Source organism: Notechis scutatus, chromosome 6 (genome assembly GCF_049901735.1).
Source record: "Notechis scutatus isolate UNSWTSFEM ecotype Mainland chromosome 6, rNotScu1.2, whole genome shotgun sequence".
NCBI classification, from domain to species: domain Eukaryota; kingdom Metazoa; phylum Chordata; class Lepidosauria; order Squamata; family Elapidae; genus Notechis; species Notechis scutatus.
In genome coordinates this window covers 11,903,744-11,926,070 of record NC_142014.1, presented here as the reverse complement: position 1 = coordinate 11,926,070, position 22,327 = coordinate 11,903,744, and the positions used below count along the sequence as shown (strand labels likewise).

At 36.3% G+C, this 22,327-nt stretch overlaps 1 protein-coding gene across 1 annotated transcript in view; it reads left to right on the top strand.

Moving 5' to 3' along the window:
- LOC113413001 (V-type proton ATPase subunit S1-like) overlaps positions 1-14,582 on the top strand; it is a 62,766-nt gene extending 48,184 nt beyond the window's left edge. Inside the window, exons 7-11 of the mRNA XM_087969390.1 lie at positions 2,022-2,266; positions 4,625-4,687; positions 8,392-8,641; positions 13,537-13,743; positions 14,556-14,582. Coding sequence (XP_087825516.1) covers positions 2,022-2,266; positions 4,625-4,687; positions 8,392-8,641; positions 13,537-13,743; positions 14,556-14,582 — 792 coding nt within the window. The remainder of the gene's footprint in view (positions 1-2,021; positions 2,267-4,624; positions 4,688-8,391; positions 8,642-13,536; positions 13,744-14,555) is intronic.
- The last annotated feature ends 7,745 nt before the right edge of the window (positions 14,583-22,327 follow it).

Sequence of the window (22,327 nt, the reverse complement as noted above, 5' to 3'; positions counted from 1 at the left end):
AACTTCCAGTAATTTTGAAGTAGATTCCTACTGGAGACAATTACTTGTTGTCTGAAGTAGTTGAAAGTCAAATATTGAATAATAATTCTAGCTAAACTGAAACAGAGAGCCAACTCAAGTATAGGATAATTCAGTTCCTGGTTATGACATAGGAGTGTATCATTTGGTTTTTTGGTAACCTGGAAGTGCCACAACCTTATTCCTGGAAGATTTCTCAGTTCCTCATCTAACCTGAAGCTCTAGGATTTCCTCATGCATTGATAAATCCAGTCCAATCTCTCTCTTCTCTCTTCCCTTCCCTCCCCCTCCTCTCCTCTTCTCTCTCTTCCCTCTGTTTTCAGCTTAAGTACAGGTATTTCTCGACTTACAGCTACAACTGAGCCCAAAATTTCTGTTGCTAAGTGAGACATTTAAGTGAATTTTACCCCATTTTTGACTTTGTTTGCCACAGATGTTAAGTGAATCATGGACTGTAGTGTAGTTAGAATGGTTCAAGAAGTACCTTAAATATTCAATAGTATATAGGCTGTGTTCACATATAATAATATGTCCAGAGGTTTTAAATGAGCCTCAAAGGTCTGGTTCATAATTCATTGTTAATCATTGGTATTACTTATCATTCTAAACTTTGCTGGCTGGGAATTCTGGGAGTTGAAGTCCTTGGCTTAAAGTTGCAAGGTTGGAGACCCTGTTCAAACTAACATCCACCTTCTATAATGGCTAATCATAATGCATGCTGCCCATCATGGAACTGTTTACTTTTGGCAGGAAGCAGAGAAAAAATTGAAGCAGAACTTTGAGTTCTTCAGCAAAGTATTATAACCTAAGTTGCAAAAACTGGATTAGATTTCCATTCTAGCACTGTTTTGCTGGGTTAAGGATATGAAGTATTGTGATGATGTCCGTGCCATATTATCTATATTTTTTGGGTTGGTGGATTGGATTGTGTCTGCAAAGAACCAATGATATTTTGTTTAATTATATGAAGATGAAAAGAACTTCCTGAACTGAACAGTTGTCTTTTAATTCTTGGTGCCTCCATACAAGAGTTAATTTTCTAAGGGCAACGTTGGTCAATGTTATTACTGCAGATGCTGCACTTCCCAATGCCTATATAGCAGTGAATATTCTGCTCTCTCTTATAAAGAGCCATGGTGGTGCAGTGGTTAGATTGCAGTATTGCAGGCTAACTCTATTCATTGCCAGGAATTTGATTCTGACCGACTCAAGGTTGACTCAGCCTTCCACCCTCCTGAGAAAATGAGGACCCAGATTGTTGGGGGTAATATGCTGACTCTGTAAACCGCTGAGAGAGGGTTGTAAAGCGCTGTGAAGTGGCATATAAATCCTATTGCTATTGCTCTCTTCAGGTTTCTGAAACTATTATCCAGTGTAGTTTTCATTGCCCATACAGAGTTCCTGAACAATTTTGCATTTTGTTTCCTTTCTCTCTATTGCCCTATTGCTTTGCAACAGTCTGATCATTCAATCATACTGTGTAATAGAAAAGCTAATCCGGCTTGATGCAGTGTTGATGCCTATTCACCTAAGCCCATTTCTTGCTTGGGTAAAGGAAGGTATGACAATTGTGGTGATTTTTCCCAACACCTGTGACAGCCCATTAACCCAAACTTTTGTTTTCTGTCAAAGCCAAAGATAAAAGTCTATTGAAGAAGCCAATGTTCAGAATCAAAATGCAGGCACATTTTGCTGTCTGTGATTGCAGGAGAAGATTTCGCAGGAGTGCCTCTTAGCTTGGTGGGCAGGGAGACCTTGCTGGCCTCTGAGCAGTCAGAGAATGTGTGACTTCAGATGCATCATAATTTGTGTTATTTCCTGAGAATGCTATAACTCAATTCTGATTAATAGGAGCCTCGGCAAGCAATATTCACTAACACGCTTGTCCATTCTTAAAATTTCTGGATTGCTATTGTAGATAATGAGGCTAAGGATGGCATTGGATCTCCAGGTTTTGTTTCCTGCTGAAATAAATCACACCTTTCGTATGTTTCCTCTTCCAGGTACCTGTGAGACATGATATAATGTGGCATAGTAAGCGACAATTAATGTCTGTTGAAAGTGAAGTAATTGACTTATATCCTCCCCTGAATGTAACCAATGGGACCAACACCACGTGCATCCTTTTTTATGCAACTAATTTCACTCTTACAATCAACACCACCGTTCACGTGAATCTGACAAATTCGACATTTATTTTTCATGATGTGGACACGACTTCATCTGTTTGTTCCAATACCAATGCAACGTAAGCAGGATTAAAATATTATTTCAGCATTGATCCTCTTTAATAGTAAATTAGACAAGCAGGTTATCACTCTTAAATCACAAATAACAGAGCTAAAATGCTAGAAATCCATAACAGTTCAGATTAAGATTGACTGCATTAACAAGGTAATTATGAAATTATACAGTTGCTTTTGTGCTTTTTGCATTTTAAAACAATTTTTCTTACAATCTCAGGCTTTCTACATTTTTACATTCACTTTATTTTGTAAATTAGTACGGATACAGTCCTGTAGACATTTACCTGAAGGCATTCTCTATAGCAGCGTCTACAGTTGCGGTCAAGAGGGAACAGCTTGACAAAAGTTGTTTGACTCAAGCTAAAATTCGTTTTACATGAGCATCATGATGTCACATGGCATCTGGAAAACAATTTTGAGTAGACTTGCAGAAGCTTATGGACCAACACTCCGTTTTTATAGCCAGGGATGTGCAATCTAGGTAACTTTAAGACCTTTGAACTTGCTGATTGGGAAATTCTGGGAGTTAAAGTCCACAGGTCTTAAAGCTGCCAAGGTTGGACATTCCTGGTTGAGCCTTCAAGAGATAAAAGTATTAACTGTATAGAATGTGCCTAAATAACCATCTTGTTATATGCTATGCACTTCAAGAGGAGTGTGTCTAGAATCCATGGGCTGCATAAGCATTTTCCTACATAGTTTAGGAAATTCCATGATTACACTGCCACTTAAATGACAAGCAAAAAGTTTGAGTTTACTTTATTGATTAGCTCTTGGGCCATATCAAAGTGCAGAGTTCCAGACACAAAAAGTATTTTTACTGAGATATTACCCATCAATTTCAGGCTGAAGAATGGAGTTCTTGGATTAATTCCAAAGTTCAACACATTTTAGGTAGAATTTTATAAGCGGATCATTATAAGTGTCCATGACCCCAGAATTTGATTCTTGCTTACAATCATTACAACCCATGCAATGTATACAGTCTTTGTGATGGCCATTCTTTCTTTGTGCTACAGCTTGCTTCCAAAACCACAGAAGCAGCCATTTCAGGTGACCTTTTAATCCAAAATGACACAACCAAAATAATTGGTTGATTTTCGTGGACCCACATCTTCTGAAAAAAAATTTCATAGTGCATCCCCCAAATTCAAAATGTGCAAAATTCTTTGGGCTCAATTTAAGTTGTGACTAGCAGTTATGAGGAAAAGTATAGAATGTTTGCATAATCAAGAAAGAGTTGTATTCATAATTTTATTGCAGAACATCATGCTATTACACTGGCATCCTGTCCCTACACAATGCCCCTTGTGTAGAAACTATATGTCCCAGAGTTCCTAACTAGACAGAAAAGAATTCTGGGACATATAGTTCCAAAATATCTGGGGGATGGCAAATTGGGAAAGCTGCCTCTGGTAATGAATGCGTAGTCCTTTACCAATTCCAGCCGACATAAACATGGACATATCATAAGAAATTATGAGTATCTTATTAGAAAAGTAACAAAGCAAAACATTCACACTATAATACAGCAGACTTTCTAATGCCATTATGTTCAAATATTTTGAGAGTGTTTGGACTAAGGGAGAGAAGAGTTGAAAGAATTATATATCTGGAAAATTGCTTTTCAAAACTGCTCTTTCAAAGGTATGGCCCATTTCCTATTTCTCATAGTAACTCAAAAATGCATTCTATTTTTTTTTACGCACGTGATTGAAGAACATAGCTACTTTTTTTAATTTATATCAATCTTCCCCAGCCTGCCATTCTCAGATTTGTAGAACTGTAAATTCAGCTGATCTGCTGGTAGTGAAGGCCTGATGACTAGAAAATGCTTAATTGTGGGAAATACTTTTATTTTTTTTACTTCTATACAAGTTAAAATACAAACAGTACGACTAGGTCTTCTTTTATATAGTATTCCTTTCTTTCATTTCCAAAACAGTTACGTATGATCCTTCTCCACGTACACTCCACTCTTCCATGCTCTAATAATAATTTTTATTCTTTATTCTCATTCTATGAGACAATTCTTTAATTGTAAGATCTCATTCCAAGAAGCCTTTGGCAGACTTATATTCAAGTGAATTCTTAAGCGTTGCTGTAGAGTCAAGTTCAGTTGATAGCTTTTCCACTTTTGTTTGCCAAGAAAAGAAGAGATTCTCCCATTGGGAAACTTCTATTTATTATTTCCCTATATTTACTATCAATATGTTCAATATGTATATGCTCACTATATATACTATATTACTAAAATACTTCCCTATGTGTGAATTTCCCTATACTTACTAGCTCATTATCCAGATTTGAAAATAAACTGTTCACATTTCTTTCTTTCTTTTTTTCTTTATTTCTATTAGGTTGTCATTAAAATACACCAACTTGGAGAATGAGAAGATTGACATCAAGACCCTGGAAATAAGGTAGTTTGGAAAGATGTGGTAAAGCAAGAGACTCACATTGCAAATAAGGTTTATTATTTTTTCTTTATATATATATATATAAAGAAAAATCCTACCTCATATATAAATATTTTGCGCACACAAAATGTAATCACCACCCCTGTATCTCTCTGTGTGTGTGTGTGTGTGTGTGCACGCGCATACACTTTTTAAATACATGTTTTAATATGGAATTTCCCCCCCTTCGCTGAGGGAAACAGTGGACTACTTTTGAAAGCAAAATGATTTTCGGAAAGGTTTAGGGGACATGGGACGATAGGTCGTCAGTTCACAAAGAAAAAAAAAACCCTGAAGTTTTGCTAGGTCAGCAGTAGGCATCTTTTGCCTGTTAGAGGAGCAATTTTGTTTCTCAGTCCAGGCAGTGGGCTTCTATTTGCTTCCTTTGAATTATGCATCACTGAGACGATTTCACATCTCAATAGATGCATTATGAATGAATGTATATTATTAGAACAGTAAAGCAACAAAATCCAGATGGGCATATGTATCACCTTATTACTATCTCTCTCATTTTTGGAAGGAAGCAATTACAAAGTGAACCGATCTTCTCCCCTCAAAAAAAAAAATAACTAAGTATCAGCTAGGGATAATTTAGGGTAGTATTGCTCAATCTGTCCAGACTTCAGCTTCCAAAATGTTCCTGCATAGTGTGCTTGGTTTCTTTCCATCTCTTTTGGCTGTCTAAAAATAATATTGCTCCATTTTCTCTCGAAATAAAGGGAATATTATGGAGATGCTTCAAGCCTAGCCAACATTTTCAGATTTTGCCACTTAGGTCTACTGACTTGCTTCTCCATCCTACAGCTCTGCATGCCTCATTTACTCTTTTGATATTATTTCCCATTATGTAGCGATGTAGTGATTAGATGTGTCTTTACTGACAAATCTGTATTGTTGTATGGCTAGATTACGTCATCTTAGACTGTTCCTATCTGTCATGTAGGTTCTCATTTATTTACCTGTTGTTTGCAAGTCAACCAACTCAGATAGTCAAAACAGAAACAAGTGTATAAATCACAGCAATTCCCATCAAGACAAAACCCAGAAAATCCTTCTCCCTTGTATCAAAGAACTGGTGAAGTTACCTGGTTCAGTAGAGTAGTGATTGCAAGAAGAAATACAAGTCCAGTGAATACCAAGATCGCATCACTTTAGAATCAGTGGCATGAACACACAAAGTTTAACTGTTAAGGGTGAATATGTCTATAGTAGTGCAGCTAGGACCTAGGACCAGATTATATTTATTCTTTTTTTTTTAAATGATCCTTCTGAGAAATGAATTGCTTCACCTGAAATTGGCCATGCACATTCTGGATCTTCAATCCTGCCTAAACTAATGGCTTAACAAATCAATTGTACAGCACTGTAGGGAAAACACAGCTTGCTATGGAGGTCAAACTGGAATGACTGGAAAGCAATTTATAACAAACAATAAAGACTATCTTGAGAATGAATAAATCGAATAACACGTACAATGAATTTAAATTTAAAAAATTAAATATTTTGCCGCATGCTTCAGGATACTATTATTAATAAGACAGCCAAGAGACCACAACACTTAGCAATGTTAAAAGTGCAACAGTTATATTTTTCACTAGAACAGCCTCTGGCAGAACAGCTAATGAAACACTTGCAAGTAATATAGAATTCAAGAAGTCTGATTTAAAAAAAACTTCATAAGAAAATATTAAGTTATAATAAAAATCGTGAGCTGCAAGCAGGCCAAACTACAACATTAATATTGATGGGAACCCCATGTTTATCTTGAAGCTATTGCTACTCCTGATTAGCCACACTTATACAAGACAAACTCTTCCTTATTTAAATTATTTCTTAAATTATTACCGTGCTTCCATCTCCAACAGACAAATATTCCTAAAACTTAGAAGAGGGGAAATGTTGTAACAGTTGAACTGTAAAAGGAAATTCATATTTATAGGAGTATAAGATGCTCCCCTAAAGCAGCACATACTACTTTAGATGTTCACTCTAATGCTATTTCTCTAAACAGCAAGAACTTTCAGGATTTCAATTTAGGAAATAGGTTTACTGTATTGAAGGAGGAAAAAAAAAAAATGCTCTGAACAGCTGTCATCTAGTAATCAACTAAACTTTTGCAGCTCAGATTTGGTAGCTTTAGACTCAACTGGAGATTTCTTCCAACGATCTTCTTGATTTTTGAACTGGAAATGTTAAGGAGTAATTCTTGAAACTTGTCTGTTTCTATTATCCCGATCACTAATGAAGACAAAGGTAAAAGCTGAGCTGAAGTAGAAGTGGCTATTATATTGAACCTAAGCTAAGAAGACAAAAACCAAAAAATGAGAATATGAAAACCAGTGCCAACAACTTGGTATTCTTGGACATATTACAATAGCCTAGCAAAGTACTTTATTAATTAATCTCCAAGGTCCCCTTATGTCTATGAAAGAAGTTAATTTCCTATACTGTTTCTGTGATCCAATTTTTGATGTGTGGGAACATTTTCAGAGATATCCTGCTGCCACACTCATGTGTACATATTTTTATCTTTCAATGAATGTAGCAATGTTCTTCTAGAAGTCCCCTTTTCTAGGTAATAAAAGCCTCTTCTGCCCTCCGCCCAAAGCAAATAAGCATAAATCTTTGGGGGACTGCTGTCCACCACATTCAGAAAATTAGCCAAATCCAAATGTCTTCAATTTTTATGTGAGTATATATATTTAAAAGGACAAGAAATCCTTGGAATCTATTTGTCAATATTGTTGAGGTAATTCCCCATTAGGAGAATGAGTGCACACAGGGAGACGTAGTGAGAGTGGTGAAGAATAACACACAACCAGCACACAGATACACTGTATAGTGATATGTAGGTTTTTACTTCCAGTAAACAGTTAAGCAAAGTCCAACAAGCAGTCCAAGTCATACACAGTTAAAGCAGTCAAATCCAAATCAAAATCCAGTATCATAAACAGTTCAGTAAATAGACTCACATCAAATCAAAGAAGAACGATGATCAGCAACAGTCAATAGGGAAAAAATGCAAACCAACCAACATTGAACATCAGAACATCTAGCAACAACAACTAGCAACACTCTCTGGGAAACCAGGTTTCTGGCTCCATCTTATGGCCATTTGACACCCAATTACAATTTTTAGCATTCCCTTAAAGAGATAGTATTAAAATGTCTATCCTGGTTTATATATTTCCAACCCAACTGTTAGGTGACTTACATTCCTAACAAATGTCAAACAAAATCAGTGGTGCTAATATACACTTTGAGACCTTGTACATCTCCCTTTTCTGATCCACATGGTTTACTAGGAAGTAAGCACCTTTTCAGAGACAAACATTAAAAAGTAAAACAAAACAATGAAACATCAGTTGACTGTTGGACACACAGTTTAAATAATAAGACTAAAAGTTGATCTGCTTATTGTTTTTCTCACCACATACTACTTTCTCTTGCTGTGTATGTGTGTTTTATTTGATCCCTTCTTTAAATATATGGCCCTACCTTTCATCCCTGAGGTGTAACTGTGGTTGCCCACCTGAGCAGAATGTTGGGTTTTTACCTCCAAATGTTTCAGGTATATCTGTATCTAATCTTACTTTCTGGTGCTTTTGATTCTTCTTCTACAATTATCTCAGAATGACTCTTTGTCATATTTTATTCCTTTCTAGATTCTTGATGACCAACATGTTCTATACTAGTTCTTCAAAGAATTGGTTCACCTTAGATTTTGTTCATATTCTGCAAGATAACAGGGATGCTGAAGATGAACCTGCTAAATTTAATGTCTCTACTATCTATGGTCCTGCGGAGTACTCATTTCATTGCCCCTTGGTGGGCACGGAGAGCCACTATGATGTATTACTAATTCCAGACAATGATAAAGCTAAAAACTGGAAAATTGATATTTCTGATTTCCAAGTGAGTACCTATCATTATTTAAGAAACAATACCAAGAGCTCTAACTCAGGGTTCTAAGGAACTGAAACTTAATACCATCTATGCATTTTCTTCAGGAGTAAAGGAAAGTTTTAAAAAGCTAAACAATTTCAATGTCTTGCTCATGTTTGGTCTATGGTGACTTATCCAGTAAGGCAAGGATAAAAATTTATTTAATATCCAAGGCTGCAGTTGTCAAGGGAATTAGAGAAATAAGGGACACAAGGAGTGCAGAGCTGAGTATTTTGGAAGGGAAATCAAATTTTGAAAACTTTCATTTTTAAGTGTTATATTTGGAGATAGTGTATATTGCCTTGGTCTGGTTGATGAGGACGATGGAGAGGCAAGGGAATGTAGAGACAATAATATTTTCTAGTAGTAGAAGAACTAATCAGCCCACTCTATATAGGGACAGTTCCAGCAAATTCCCAGGGCCCCTTGCCTGCACCTAATGACAGCATTTCAGATTTGATCCGGCCAGACCAGAGAGCAGAATTCCATAGAGTGTAGAGACCTGTAATAAGCAATCCAATAGAAGAGCCAATGCTGAAGAATAAACTTCCACATCTATGTACCAAAAGTGTTTTCTCAAGAGGCAACTGGACTTTCTGGGTTTTTTTAAAAAAAGATTTTTGTTTCTCATGCAAGAAGCTGAAGAAGCTCCTTGGAGAAGAAGTGACACATCTTTTTTTAAAAAACAAAACAAAACAGAAAGTCCAGTTGCCTCTTAAAAAAGCACCTTTGAGACAACCATGACCTGGATGACTGAGAATCTCCATAGACATTCCACAACTATGTATTGTCTGGAAGTTGAAGATGGCTTATTGATTGCCCATACTCCCTGAGAGAAAATGCTGAAAGCAACTTTACAAGCATCAGCTCTGTGGTGTTTATCTTGCCATGAACTTGAATTTGCCAAGGTTGGCCATGTTTCAGTTGCCATCTTGAGATACACTGAAAAGGACTCTCTTGCTTCTAAATGTTCTGCCTGAGCTAGCATATCACTGGACTGTGTCAGGCATCCAGCTTGGCTGGCAGCCTGCAGTGCCAGCACAATATGTAAATTTGGTCTCTTCCCCCATCTCAAGTCAGATGGAAACTGTAAAGTCCGTTTTCAACCATCATGGTTATATAAGACTTCAAAGGCCAAAAGAAAGGAACTTGGAGTCCCGTAGATCCCAGCCTGCAATAATCGAAATATTATGATGAGTAGCAATTGTAAAAGGAAGATATGAAATACATACAATAAAAACATACTTCCCCTCCCATCAAAACATACAGCTGTAGCTCTAACTGGACTGTATACTTTCAAGCTCATGTTAATGCCAGTCTAGTTATTTGTGTGCTACACAGCATGCAACTACATATTTTCCCCATTTAATTGCAAGTGACAGAAGGGAACATTAAGTTTTACTGGAACATATCTCACACCGAGAGAAACCTCTCATTCCCAGCATACTTGGTCAAAACTGCACACAGATGCACACACACACACACACACACACACACACATTTAAATGGCTAGGGCCCATCCTGCATACTAAAAGTCCGTGTTGCATCCATTTCTGTTACTTTTTGGTAATGTCAGAAATCCTAATGGATTAATTAGGCTAGGTAAAATCATGGGGAAAATGCTAAAAGAAGGCAAGTCCATTGAATCTCCATGAGACTGAGTTTGACTTGAGGACATTTCTTTCTTTCTTTTCCAGCTGTAGACATTGTAAGAGGAGACCTGTGCTCCTCTATGATAGCCAATAATCAAAGTTGATAGGATGTTTTCAGAATAAATTTAATTGAAGAGCATAAGTTTTCATAAATATGTCATTGGTATGTTATACATGTGAGACAAATTTCAAGGGTCTTTTAAAAATTAAAAATGTGTTGAAAGCCCACTGGGATCCTTGAGACCTGCCAGGATAAAGTAGCCATTTTGGAAAAAAAGAAACACGAGCAGCTCAAACAAGGTAGACCTTGTTAAACTTGTATGCATCAAAAGATTTTAGCTACCTCATAAGGTCTCAGCAAACAAATTACATGAAAGCATTTTAAAAATCATGATTTAGCTTCAGAATAATAGAGACAGACTATGATGAATATTAGACCTGGAAACCTTGTCTAAAGATTTTGATCAAAAGAGATAAGAAAAGAAAGTGGGTTTGTGTTTTTTTCCAAGTTTTCCCGTCAATAAACTGCAGGGAGTTTCATCTTTACCTTCTTGTTAGAATATAACAAATCTCAAAGTGATGGCAAAGCTTGAGAAAAAGGGTAGCTGAGGGCAGACATCAAAGCATGTATTATTAAAGCCAAACCAGTTAAGGTAATAAAGCTTCCATACTGATTAGGAGCCAAAAACAAACCAGATAGTTGTTTTTTTTGTTATTGTTGCTGTTGTTGGCAAGATTAACAGTGCAGCAATATCTGTAAATATAGCCCATTCAGTGCTTACTAACATCAAAGCCTTTAATAAGTTTCATGCACTTTTAACTCCAAGTGCAGCATCTAATATGTTTTATTTAATTCCCCTTCACTGGTCTGTGTGAACTAAAAGGATACGGATGACCTTCCCTTTTTTTCCCATTGAAATTGTATTCTTTCTCTAATGAAAGATTGTCTTTCATATTTTCTTTCTTTGTGGTGTATACGCATGTGCTTGAGACAGAGACAGAAATTATCTTTGCAATTTTTGCAAAGTGTTTGAGGAGAAGCTAACCGATGATTTCCAGTTTAAATTCTCTCCATGTCTAAAATACATACACAGACTCCTTCTTCAAAACTGTCATCCTACTTGGTTCCAATGTAGCAGCAAGAACAAAACATGCCACATGATGGCAATAAGGTTGTGGAGCCAAAATAAGGATCCTATCTTATTTTTGTTTTAATGAAAACAGAATCAAGAATTATGATGGGAATATTTAATGGTATTTCATCATAGGTCCAAATTGCCTTCCCCAAATACACATAAACAGCACAGGTGATAAAATAAAATACTATGGGACACAACAAAATAATGATCTACATGTTGAATAATAGCTTCTCTAGCACTTGTTTCTGGGCACATCCCAGTGGAAAAAGCTGCAGCTATTGCAAAACTGTGCCACCAAGACCCAAGTCTAGCCAGTAGCACTGAATATATCAGTGGTATCAAAAGCTCCAAGAGACCCAGAGAATTACTAGAGTTGTTCAGAGGTGGTTATTCAGCAGGTTCTGACCAGTTCTGGAGAACCAGTAGCAGAAATTTTGAGTAGTTTGGAGAACCGGCAAATGCCACCTCTGACTGGCCCCACCCCTAATCTATTCTCTGCCTCTTGGGTCCCAGCTGATCAGCTGGGTCTTCTTTTGTTGCCCTGCACAGGAGAACGGAGCTGGAAAGCAGGTTAGTGGGATGTGGATTTTGCAGTAACTTTCCCCCAGGAATGGGGAGGGAATGGAGATTTTTCAGTAACCTTCCCCTAGGAGTGGGGTGGGAATGGAGATTTTACAGTATCCTTCCTCTGACACACCCACCAAGCCACACCCACAGAACCTGTAGTAAAAATGTTTGAATCCCACCACTGGGGTTACTCTCCCCATCTAGTTCCAGTGTAAGTCAATCACTCAAAGAAACATCCATTATTATCAAGGGGACAGTCCAACCTGCCAATTTCATCAGGGAAGAATGGTAAAGAATAAGCAAAGGAATTCTCATGTCTCTACATACAGCAACTGTCTACATCCTTAAGATCTACGAGATAAAAATAATGCACATGAATGGAATGAGCAATTGCCAAGATCACTTCTTGGCTATCTGGAATCCAGATTGTGACTATTATGATCACTCTATCTGCAAATAACAATGAAAACTGCCCAAAGTGAGCCTTTGGACATACCATTTTCTCTGCCCCAGCACTTTTAAGGGGAAATACATATGATCTAAAAAAAGCATATGCTGCGTAATGCAACACAAACAACAAAGCAAGCCTCCTTTGCTTCATCTTCTGTTCCAGAGTTGGAATTCAATGACTGATTCCATTTCTATCCAATAAACATTATTATTATGCTTTTTCATTTGTATATCATGACGTAGACAAGCAAATTAGGACTACCATCCATTTACTTCATTCTCATTAAAATGCCAGATCAGACTGGCTTCATGATTTTTTTTAAAAGGGATTATTGCCTCCTCATAGATGAGATATGTCTTTTACACATACTGTACATGCCCATACACGCTCACTGCCTAAATGACCTGTACTAAAGCAATCTTCCCTTGAGCCAGAAACCATGTGCATTTATAATCCAATCTCAAAAATTCAATTTCTGGGAAATATGATTGACTTCAGATGCATCTGCATGAGAACGATTATCTGGGCATATTTCAATTAGTTATATCACATCTTGACTAATGAAATGTGTTTTATGTTGGGAATTGCTATGACTTATGTTCTTGCATCAGAGATCCAATCGTTTAATGGATGCATGTCATCATTATTATGGGGTTATCTTAGGCTGTTAACCAGGGCAAGACACAAGAAAGGAAAACACTGTGCTGGTTAAGTTTTTTACTAAATACAATTAAACATGTTGGTGTTATCCCTGAAAAGCCTAAAGAACTTAAGAGTCCAAGAGATCTATAGAAATGGCCCGTTTGATAATTTCCTACTATCAAAGATTCAGCTAGCTTACATGTGAAATAAAGCTCTTCAGGTTTTGCATTTGGAAGGACAGCAAAAGTGGCAGCTTCTAAGTACAAATTCATTTTAATCTTTTACTTTTAAAAACTTCCAGTTCTGTATTTCAATTTATATATTTTTTTCAGTTGCTTTGGGATCTCCATTAAATAGAAATGCAACATGTTGAACCAGATATTTTGATGACTCATTTTTCTTTTTCTTTTGCAGATTCAAGCTTTCAATATTGAAAACAACGTATTTTCCTATGCAAGCGACTGCACATCATTTTTTACATCTGTAATTTGGATGGGTCTCGTCACCTCCCTAATTTTATTATTGATCTTTACCTATGGAATCCACAGGATTTTGAATCTTACCACCAACAGTAGATTTGATGACCCCAAAGGTCCAGCTCTTTCAGTCCCTCAAACAGAGGAATGACGAAATTGTAGTTTTGAAGATCGTAGCTTCTCTGTCATTGGCTGGGCTATCTAAGGCCAATGAGCTGAGCTGAGTTTAATAAGTCCAGGGCTTCTAAGAGTGTCAGATAACTTATACTTGCTATGGGAGGAATTATTATGCAAAGAATTAAAAATATGAGTTGCCTTCTTTGAAAAAATGGGGTTTTTTTTAAATATAGGAGACAATACAATAATACTTCTGCCACCCTTCATTCTCCTCTTAATAATTACCAAAATTAAAATTCTGAGGAAAATCTGAGATTATTCATAGTTGTTTCCAATTATTAAAGAGATCAGTCTCTAGAGTCAGCTTCATAAATTGAATTTTTAAAAACCTATTATGCAGGTATTTAAGGAATGATTTAAATAAAGTCTTATTAAGAAAATGTACATTGAGATTAAAAATTCATCCTAAGCACATTTTAACAGAAAAGTAGGATATATATTTTAAAATTTTACTTTCTTGTATCTTCTTAAATATAACATTCATGTCTAATGCTATGATCAGGTGAAATAGAAGAAATACTGCCAATTTCCTTTTTTAAAAAAAAAATACTTGGTATTAAAGGTCCTGTTATGCAAATGTATTTCTAACTGCAGTTGAAATTGAAACTGAGTTGCTTTTTCTAATCATCTTATCGGAGTGTTTTACAACCTAAATAATGAAATGAATTTGAGGCACAGTCATATTGAAACTGCACGTTTAGTACTGCTGGAAAAAATGAGGATAATTGAGCAACTGTCACTTAACAATTATTATTTTTCATTTCCCATTTTTTATTCTGTTGTGGGGCTACTATCAATGGGGTTTAAAATGATGACTACTACCAGATGGCAGTTGAAAGAAAATTTCTCTTGTTGCCATCTAATGATTGACCAGATTTTTTTCAGCCCAGATATATTAGTTTTTGCCCCAGAAAGGTACAGAAAGGCACAGGATCACATTTACCAACATCCCCAAGCTTTTAGACTTGCATCTCAATTTTACTTTACTTTTTCATCCATGCTCTTTCTTATTCCTTCAAGAAAACCAAAAGCATGATAATTCAAAACAACATTAAAATATTAAGATAAACTCAACAGAATAGGATATATATATATCTGTTACAGCAACAGATTCTTGTAGGTCTGAAATAATTGCTATATCCTCTTACTTTTACTTTCCAGAAAACTTTTCCTTCTATGGGCTGAGGCACCTTTTATGTTTATTTATTTTATTTATTTAGCGTATGGCACGGGTTAGCCAGGGATCACTGAGGTGACTGGCTGACTCTGTGAAAGGAATTTTTTTGGTTGGTGTTATCTTTACCCAATGGGATGCCTGAATGCCGGTAGGCAACCAGGGGAGGCCCTTTTCTTGTCCTTCTGTGGTTTATTCACTCACAGGAATCGAGCCACCGAGCTTCCAACCTCAGTGGTATGCAGGCCCAGCTTCTTAACACATGAGCCACCATGGTGCCCACCCTTTATGTGATTGTTGATTAGTTTGCAGCTCTTCTTTCTGATTCCCAAGATCATTCCCACATTCCATTACAGTCTTAGAGTTTGCTCATCTGAAGTCACTTTATTTTGCCCTTCTTCCCACACACATGCCCTTAGTCTTCCTAACATGATATAGTTATTAGCCTTTACACATACCTATCATGCATTCACTGTAAATAAATGTCCCTAAACTCTTATTATTATAAAGCCTACTTTACAAATAGTTGTTCAGGCTGATTCCAACTTTTGGGAACTCCCACATACCACCCACAAAGAATACTTAACCTCCAATAGTTATGAGAAGAAATAATCACAATGGGCTATGCACTAGGACATGTTGGTGTCTCGGGTTTTCAAAGAGGACCTCAGGTGTCATTATCCCATCTATTTATGATAAATCTTTTTTTGTTGTCATTTGTAGTTTTCCCTAAAACAAGAATTCTAGGTGAAACTTTCTCTACGGTAATTGTATTAGAGGATGAACTAGAAGTAGGGCAAATAGCCAGTTTGGTGCAGTGCTTAAGGCACCAGGCTAGAAAGCAGGAATTGTGAGTTCCAGTCTGCTTTAGGCATGAAAACCAACTGGTTGACCAGTCACTAACTCACAGCACAACATGTTTTGGTGTGGAGAAAATGGGAGGAGGAAGGAGTTATATTCACCACCCTGAGTTATTTATAAAAATAATATTTAAAAAATATTTAAAATATAGATAAAATAGAGTTTAAAAATCTTTATAAAATAGAGAAGAAACAAATAGAAGAAGGAATGGAAAGATGGCTCCAAGCAGGGGTCAAGTATTTCAGTGGAAACACACACAACCAAGAGTTCTCTCAACCTACAGGAAAGCAAACAAACATTTTCAGTATCAGAATTAAATGAATGAATGAAATGAAGTCTACCCTTGGCTTCCTTTTGAAACTCTAACCCAGTTCCTTCTTCTGCCATCAAGCAACAATAAATACTTTCTTGTAATTTGTCTGTTATGCCGAGTTTCTTTTCCACAGGATTATGTCAGCCCTGTAGAGGACTGACTCTGAGGGGCAGCAGGGATAGGTAAGACTATTGGATTATATGGATCAAATAGTATAGGTTTGCTTACAAAGCAGAATTCACAGACATCTGCAGAAATACTGAGAAAAAGAAAATGCTTCCTCAGCAACCAGGGTCAAAATAGCTTTTGGTCTGGCATATATTGCATACTTGTTATTACATGAGGTAATATATAACAAAAGATATCCAGAATAACTAACAGTTGAATGTAAATGAGACAAAGGATAAAACATTGTTGCATTTTACTGAAATTTTGGAAGTGCTGACACCAACATAGGTAAGCTGAAGGTTACTGAATAGTAGTATGATTATTATACAATAATATAATGTACAGTAGTAATGCTTAATAATGAGACCTGAATAATTAGGACCAATTACCAGTTTATCAGAAAATTCTGTCATGAGAAATATAATCAATGTTATCTCGCTCTGTTTTTGATCTTTTATTCCCTAAGAATCCTTGGAGAGATTGAGGGAGTAGACAAGAATTATTGACAGACTTATCTTGTTATTGGACCCTGGACTGTACAGCATGTCATTATGTTTTAGCTTGGACAAAACTTATAAGCATCATTGATTTGTACATGAAATATAATGGCTTCGCATACTAATTTAATAAAGTATATCTTGTTTTATTTCTGATTATGCCATTGTACACAGAGATCATATATAGCTGAAGCACAATGTATATAGTACCACAGCTTGTACAATTGTAGATGTTGGACTTCGTAATGTGAAGATACTATAGGTTATCTTTCCCTAAATATCTGGCTCATGGTGCCAGAAATAGACTGAGTGAAACTATGTTTAAGCAGGAATGGGCAGGTTTACCTCCTCCGCATATTTCACCTGCCTGTTAATTAATTTTCTCCCATGTAGGTCTTTCCTACCAAACCAACTTGGATAGAGCAAAATAAAAAGAAGATGGGAAAACCTGCCCTACTCCCATATATATATATGGTGTGTGTATATGTATGTATAAATAGATATTATGTGTGTGTATGTGTGTGTGTGTGTATGTGTGTGTGTATATATAGTGTATAGTGTGTGTGTGTGTGTGAGAGAGAGAGAGAGACAGAGAGAGATTATGTGTATATACTGTATAATATGTGTATACACACACATACACACACACACACACACACACACACACACACACACAAACTGCCTGAAGAAAAAGCAGATATTCCAGCATCTCACAAGATTTTCTCTTCCCCAGACACAAGTCACAGAAAAATTAATATGGGTTCTGGTAGCATGGAAGAAAGTTCGTGAGAAATGGGCAATTAAAGGGTTCTGGTAGCATGGAAGAAAGTTCGTGAGAAATGGGCAATTAAAGGATTTGATATCTAGAATGCCCGTCAACCTTGCTAGAGTTTAAGAGTTGTGGACAAATTATTTTTCATGTTTTCTTTTGTTACAATATGCTTCCGTAGCATCATTAAAGAGTAATAGAATAAAACTTTTATTGAATTAGTCATTTGACTATATCAAAAGTATAAAACTAATACAAATATACAAGCAGATGCAGACAAAACAATAGGACATGTTCAGAATAAGTCATTACTCCTCCAGTGATTTAAATAGTCCATCCTTTTGGAAATGGCCTTTGAAAAGTGGGATGCAGATTCATTGCATGAAAAAGGTAAGAAAAGTTTCTCTCCAGTGCTCTCTTTTTAATTTTTAAATAAGAGTCTAAATAATCAGCTCTTATGGCAAAGTACAGTTTGCAGTCAAAAAGAATAGTTCAAAGTTTTCAATGGCTGGTGCTCCACAAATATCAAAGGAACTTCACGAACTCTCTTACTATAGAGTCTAGTAGTTTGAAATTAGCTCTAGAAAGAATTCTGGAGATTTTGAGCCATATAAGTTGTTAAAATATTTTTTTCTGACTGGGAGCCCGATCTGTGTTGAGCCAACCAGTGGTGGGATTCGATTTTTTTTTACTAGTGGTTCTGTGGGCATGGCTTGGTGGGCGTGGCAGGGGAGGGTAAAATCTCAAGTCAGAGGTGGTATTTGTCGGTTCTCCGTACTCCTCAAAATTTTCGCTACCGGTTCTCTAGAACTGGTCAGAACCTGCTGAATACAACTTCTGGAGCCAACAAGACTTAACATATTTAACTGCCACAATATCATCCTAGGCAGACTCTTTGAAGGTTTTTTCGGGGGGTCCTTTAAATCTGTTTGGACTAGGAACTGGATGGAGAATCCATATTGCGAGATGACATTTGAAAGTGGGGCAACTCATTAAGAAATAGATAGACTTACAATGTCTTCATTTCTGTTATTTGTTAATATGTACCATAAAGTATTATCTTCATAACATTGTTCACCCTCTCTTTGTTCCCCCAATTTATTCCAGAGTTGTCCTATTCTATCAGATTATCCCCAAAAGACTTTGCCAACTGTAAATACCATCATCCGCCACTTACACTTTTTCATCAATTGAGAAGGAAAACACCCTTCAGGGGATGGGGATTTTTAAAGTCACCCTCCTCCTTTCCATCACCAGGTGGCAGTCAAATAACATTTTTGGGTCTGATTCATTGGAATCTCCTTCCCCTGACCTCTGAGATACATTCTGAGCAAAGGAAAGATGCAATAAAAATGGGCATCTGGAAAATTAAAGAACAAGTATTGTTCTTTAACAAGTATCTCTCCATCATTTTTAAGGACTGATCTCAATGAAGGATATGGTTTCCTCTTCAATCTGAATAGGGAGGCAGTAAAATCATTGCTGAAACAACATAGCCATGAAATCTCATCTTCTCTGCAAGAGATGGAATTAGATGTCTTTACTTATCCACAGGATTAAATATTCAGAATTCAACTTGCATTTGGATACGCCAAAATATGGTAGTAGGCCCCATACACAATTTGAGCTCATCTGAGCAATCACTCATAATTGGATAAAACTCTTTGATCCTTGGATTTTAGGAGGGAACGGAAATTTCCAGTCCCTGATAATCATTAATCTAATTAATTAGATAAATTATTATCTAACCCTTTTAAACTAAATGCCAATAGAATCCATGGAACACAGTAAATTTCCTATTACAATCAATGATAAATAAAAAGTTTACTTAGCATTATTTTTACTGCATTCAATGAGCTAATTGAGCCAAATAAGCAAATATAAAGTTATAATTTTTCAATGTGACTTTTAATTCTATATCTGTGTGAGTCCTCACAACTAGTAATATACAATATCAAAAAATCCACTATGGGTTCATGTATCTCCTTCTGCACTAAGTCTGGATATGTCTCTCAATGCCTCTTCCCACATTATTCCTAAACTGTAAATGTTTAATGTTGTAGAAGAATGAACAATAAAAATAAATCTTAGGAACTCAACAATGCCAGGAGATAAATAAATGTCAGGAAACAAACAAGGGGGAAAATTACAACCATAAAAAAACCCCTTAAAATAGTTGAAAACTGAAAGCATCACTCAAAATCATTGTAGTGCTTAAGACAAACAAATGCAAACCCTAAAATGTAACTGAATCTCTGTTTTTTAACCCCCTGGGAAACAAAGTCAGAGAAATATAGATTCAGTGGACCTGAATCTTTAACTTCTAGAACCTGATGTTTTTCTTTTTTAAAAAAAATATTATTTATTGCTTCATCATAAAAAATAAAACAAAAACAAAATCAATAAAACTTTTACCAAAAAAAATAAAAAATAAAATAAAACAGAAAAACAAACAAACTAAATGAAACAAAACAAAAGCATACATTCAACACTAGCAACAAAAGAAAAGAAAAAAAATAGTTTATTATCTCAAACACTTAAATAAGACTTTTGGATTATTTTTTTATATTATGTCTGACATAATGTTACATAATCAAGGAAGAGGAGGAAGAAGTATTGTGTGAACGTGTGCCATTTTCTGCCTCTGGGTGGAGGTCTGGGTGGAGTTTACTTAATTTAAAAACAAGATTGTTTAGTTTCTAAATCTTACAAAGTTTGGTTTAAAAACAACTGACTGTATGATGCAGGGGGTTACAGCTGTGCATATATATTACATATATATTTACACGCACACACATATACACATAGATGCATACATATACGTATATATGGGACTGGCTAATGCTTTAGAGTTATCAAGTGTAACATCCTACCCTGTTCAGGAAACCATATTGACACATATTTCCTTTTTCAACTTTGGTGGTGTCATCTTGATTAGGACATATTGTACTGACTGAACTCAAAAATGAAAAGGATAATTTCATTATCCTTTCCTGGATCAGCGGCCCCTACTCACAGTCACTCATGGTCACTTCCTGTCTTGATTTATTGCAACGCGCTCTACATGGGGCTGCCCTTGAAGAGCATCCGAAACCTCCAGTTGGTGCAACATGCAGTGGCCCACATGGTTTTATGCAGACCCCGGTATGCACATGTGTCACCTTTCCTGCAGGAGCTGCATTGGTTGCCAATTTGCTTCCAGGTGCAATTCAAGGTGCTGGTTATCACCTTTAAAGCCCTTCACGGCTTGGGACCAGATTATCTGAGAAAACATCTCTTGCCAGTGACATCTACCCGACCCATTAGAGCGAGGAGGCAGGGAATGTTGCGGGTCCCACCCCTGAGGGAAATACACCTGGTGGGACCCAGAAGAAGGGCCTTCTCCGTGGTGGCTCCATCTCTCTGGAACATCATTTCCCCAGAGATTAGAATGGCCCCCCTCATTAATACTCTTCTGAGAGGCACTGAACACCTGGTTTTACCAGTGGGCCTGGCGAACCCAGAGAGGGATGGAGCCCATCCAATGGCCAGTGTGATCTGCTGTCGTCGGGGTGGGGGATGGGAGTTGGTTTTGGGGTTGTTGTTTTTTGTTGTTGTTGTTTTCCCAGATTTTGTTCTATTGTACTTTACTAATTTGATGCTTTTTGTTACTTTTTATTGTTTTTTTATTTTTTGTTTTAAATATAGTTTTACATTGTGTAAGCTACCTCGAGACGCCATGGGTGAATAGGCGGCAACATAAATCAAATAAATAAATAAATAATAAATTTATGGTATCAAAAGTAAAGAAAAAAGTTTGTACTTCAGCCCTTACTATCACTATTCACCTTTTTCCAAGACACAGTTATGTCCAGTGTTTCTTGGGTATGAGAAGGAAATAGGGAACAGGAAGAAAGAAAAACGTTCAGTCTGTGATGATACATTTGGGAAATTCTGTCACTGAACACTAGACTTTCCAGATAATATATCATCTATTCCGTGTAGAATGCTACTAGCATTTCCTGTTCTTGCTTGGTTCTTCTCAACTTACAAACTGCTAAAATGTTTTGTAAAACAGTAACGTATATATTACATAATTGATCAATACTTCTAGAGCTAATGTCTGAAAAATTATTGTTTTAAATCTAATAAGCTTACACAATAAAAAAAACAATACATAAAGGAGTTTAGAAATAAATAAAGATGAAGGAGTGGAAAGCATTAGACATCAAGAGAATTGTGAAAGTTTCAAAACAGCTGAACGTAAGAGATAAGTTCTATTAAAATAAAGATAGCAGTGTAATTAGGGAGAAGGGTCACCATTTAAATACTAAAATGTACTAGATGTAATGCCATGAATAACAGTAACAAAGAATAAATAAATGTCCAAAAAGGACATGAGAAAAAAGTAGGAATTGTTGGTAGAAGATGGAGGATAAGGCTTCAAATATTTTTCATTGTAATTGTGAAATACTACAGTAGTTTCTCCCTTTAACCTGATCTCCTGAATATATGACATTTATCTGTGACTAGATATACAGTGATCATGTCTACATATGATAACATATGTAGGTGAAAGGAAATGATTTATTGGGATTTATTTCAGAAAAACATCCACTTAGGTTCATCTAAAAATGGCCATTATTTTACATAGCTAACTTAACTACATGGAAGCCATCATGGAGATCATAGGACCCAATGAATTGAACTTAAGTGAGTCTGACCATTATAGAGTTGGAGAGTTCTGTAGTTCTCACTAATATTTAATTATTTCAGTTGTTTCAGGAAGCG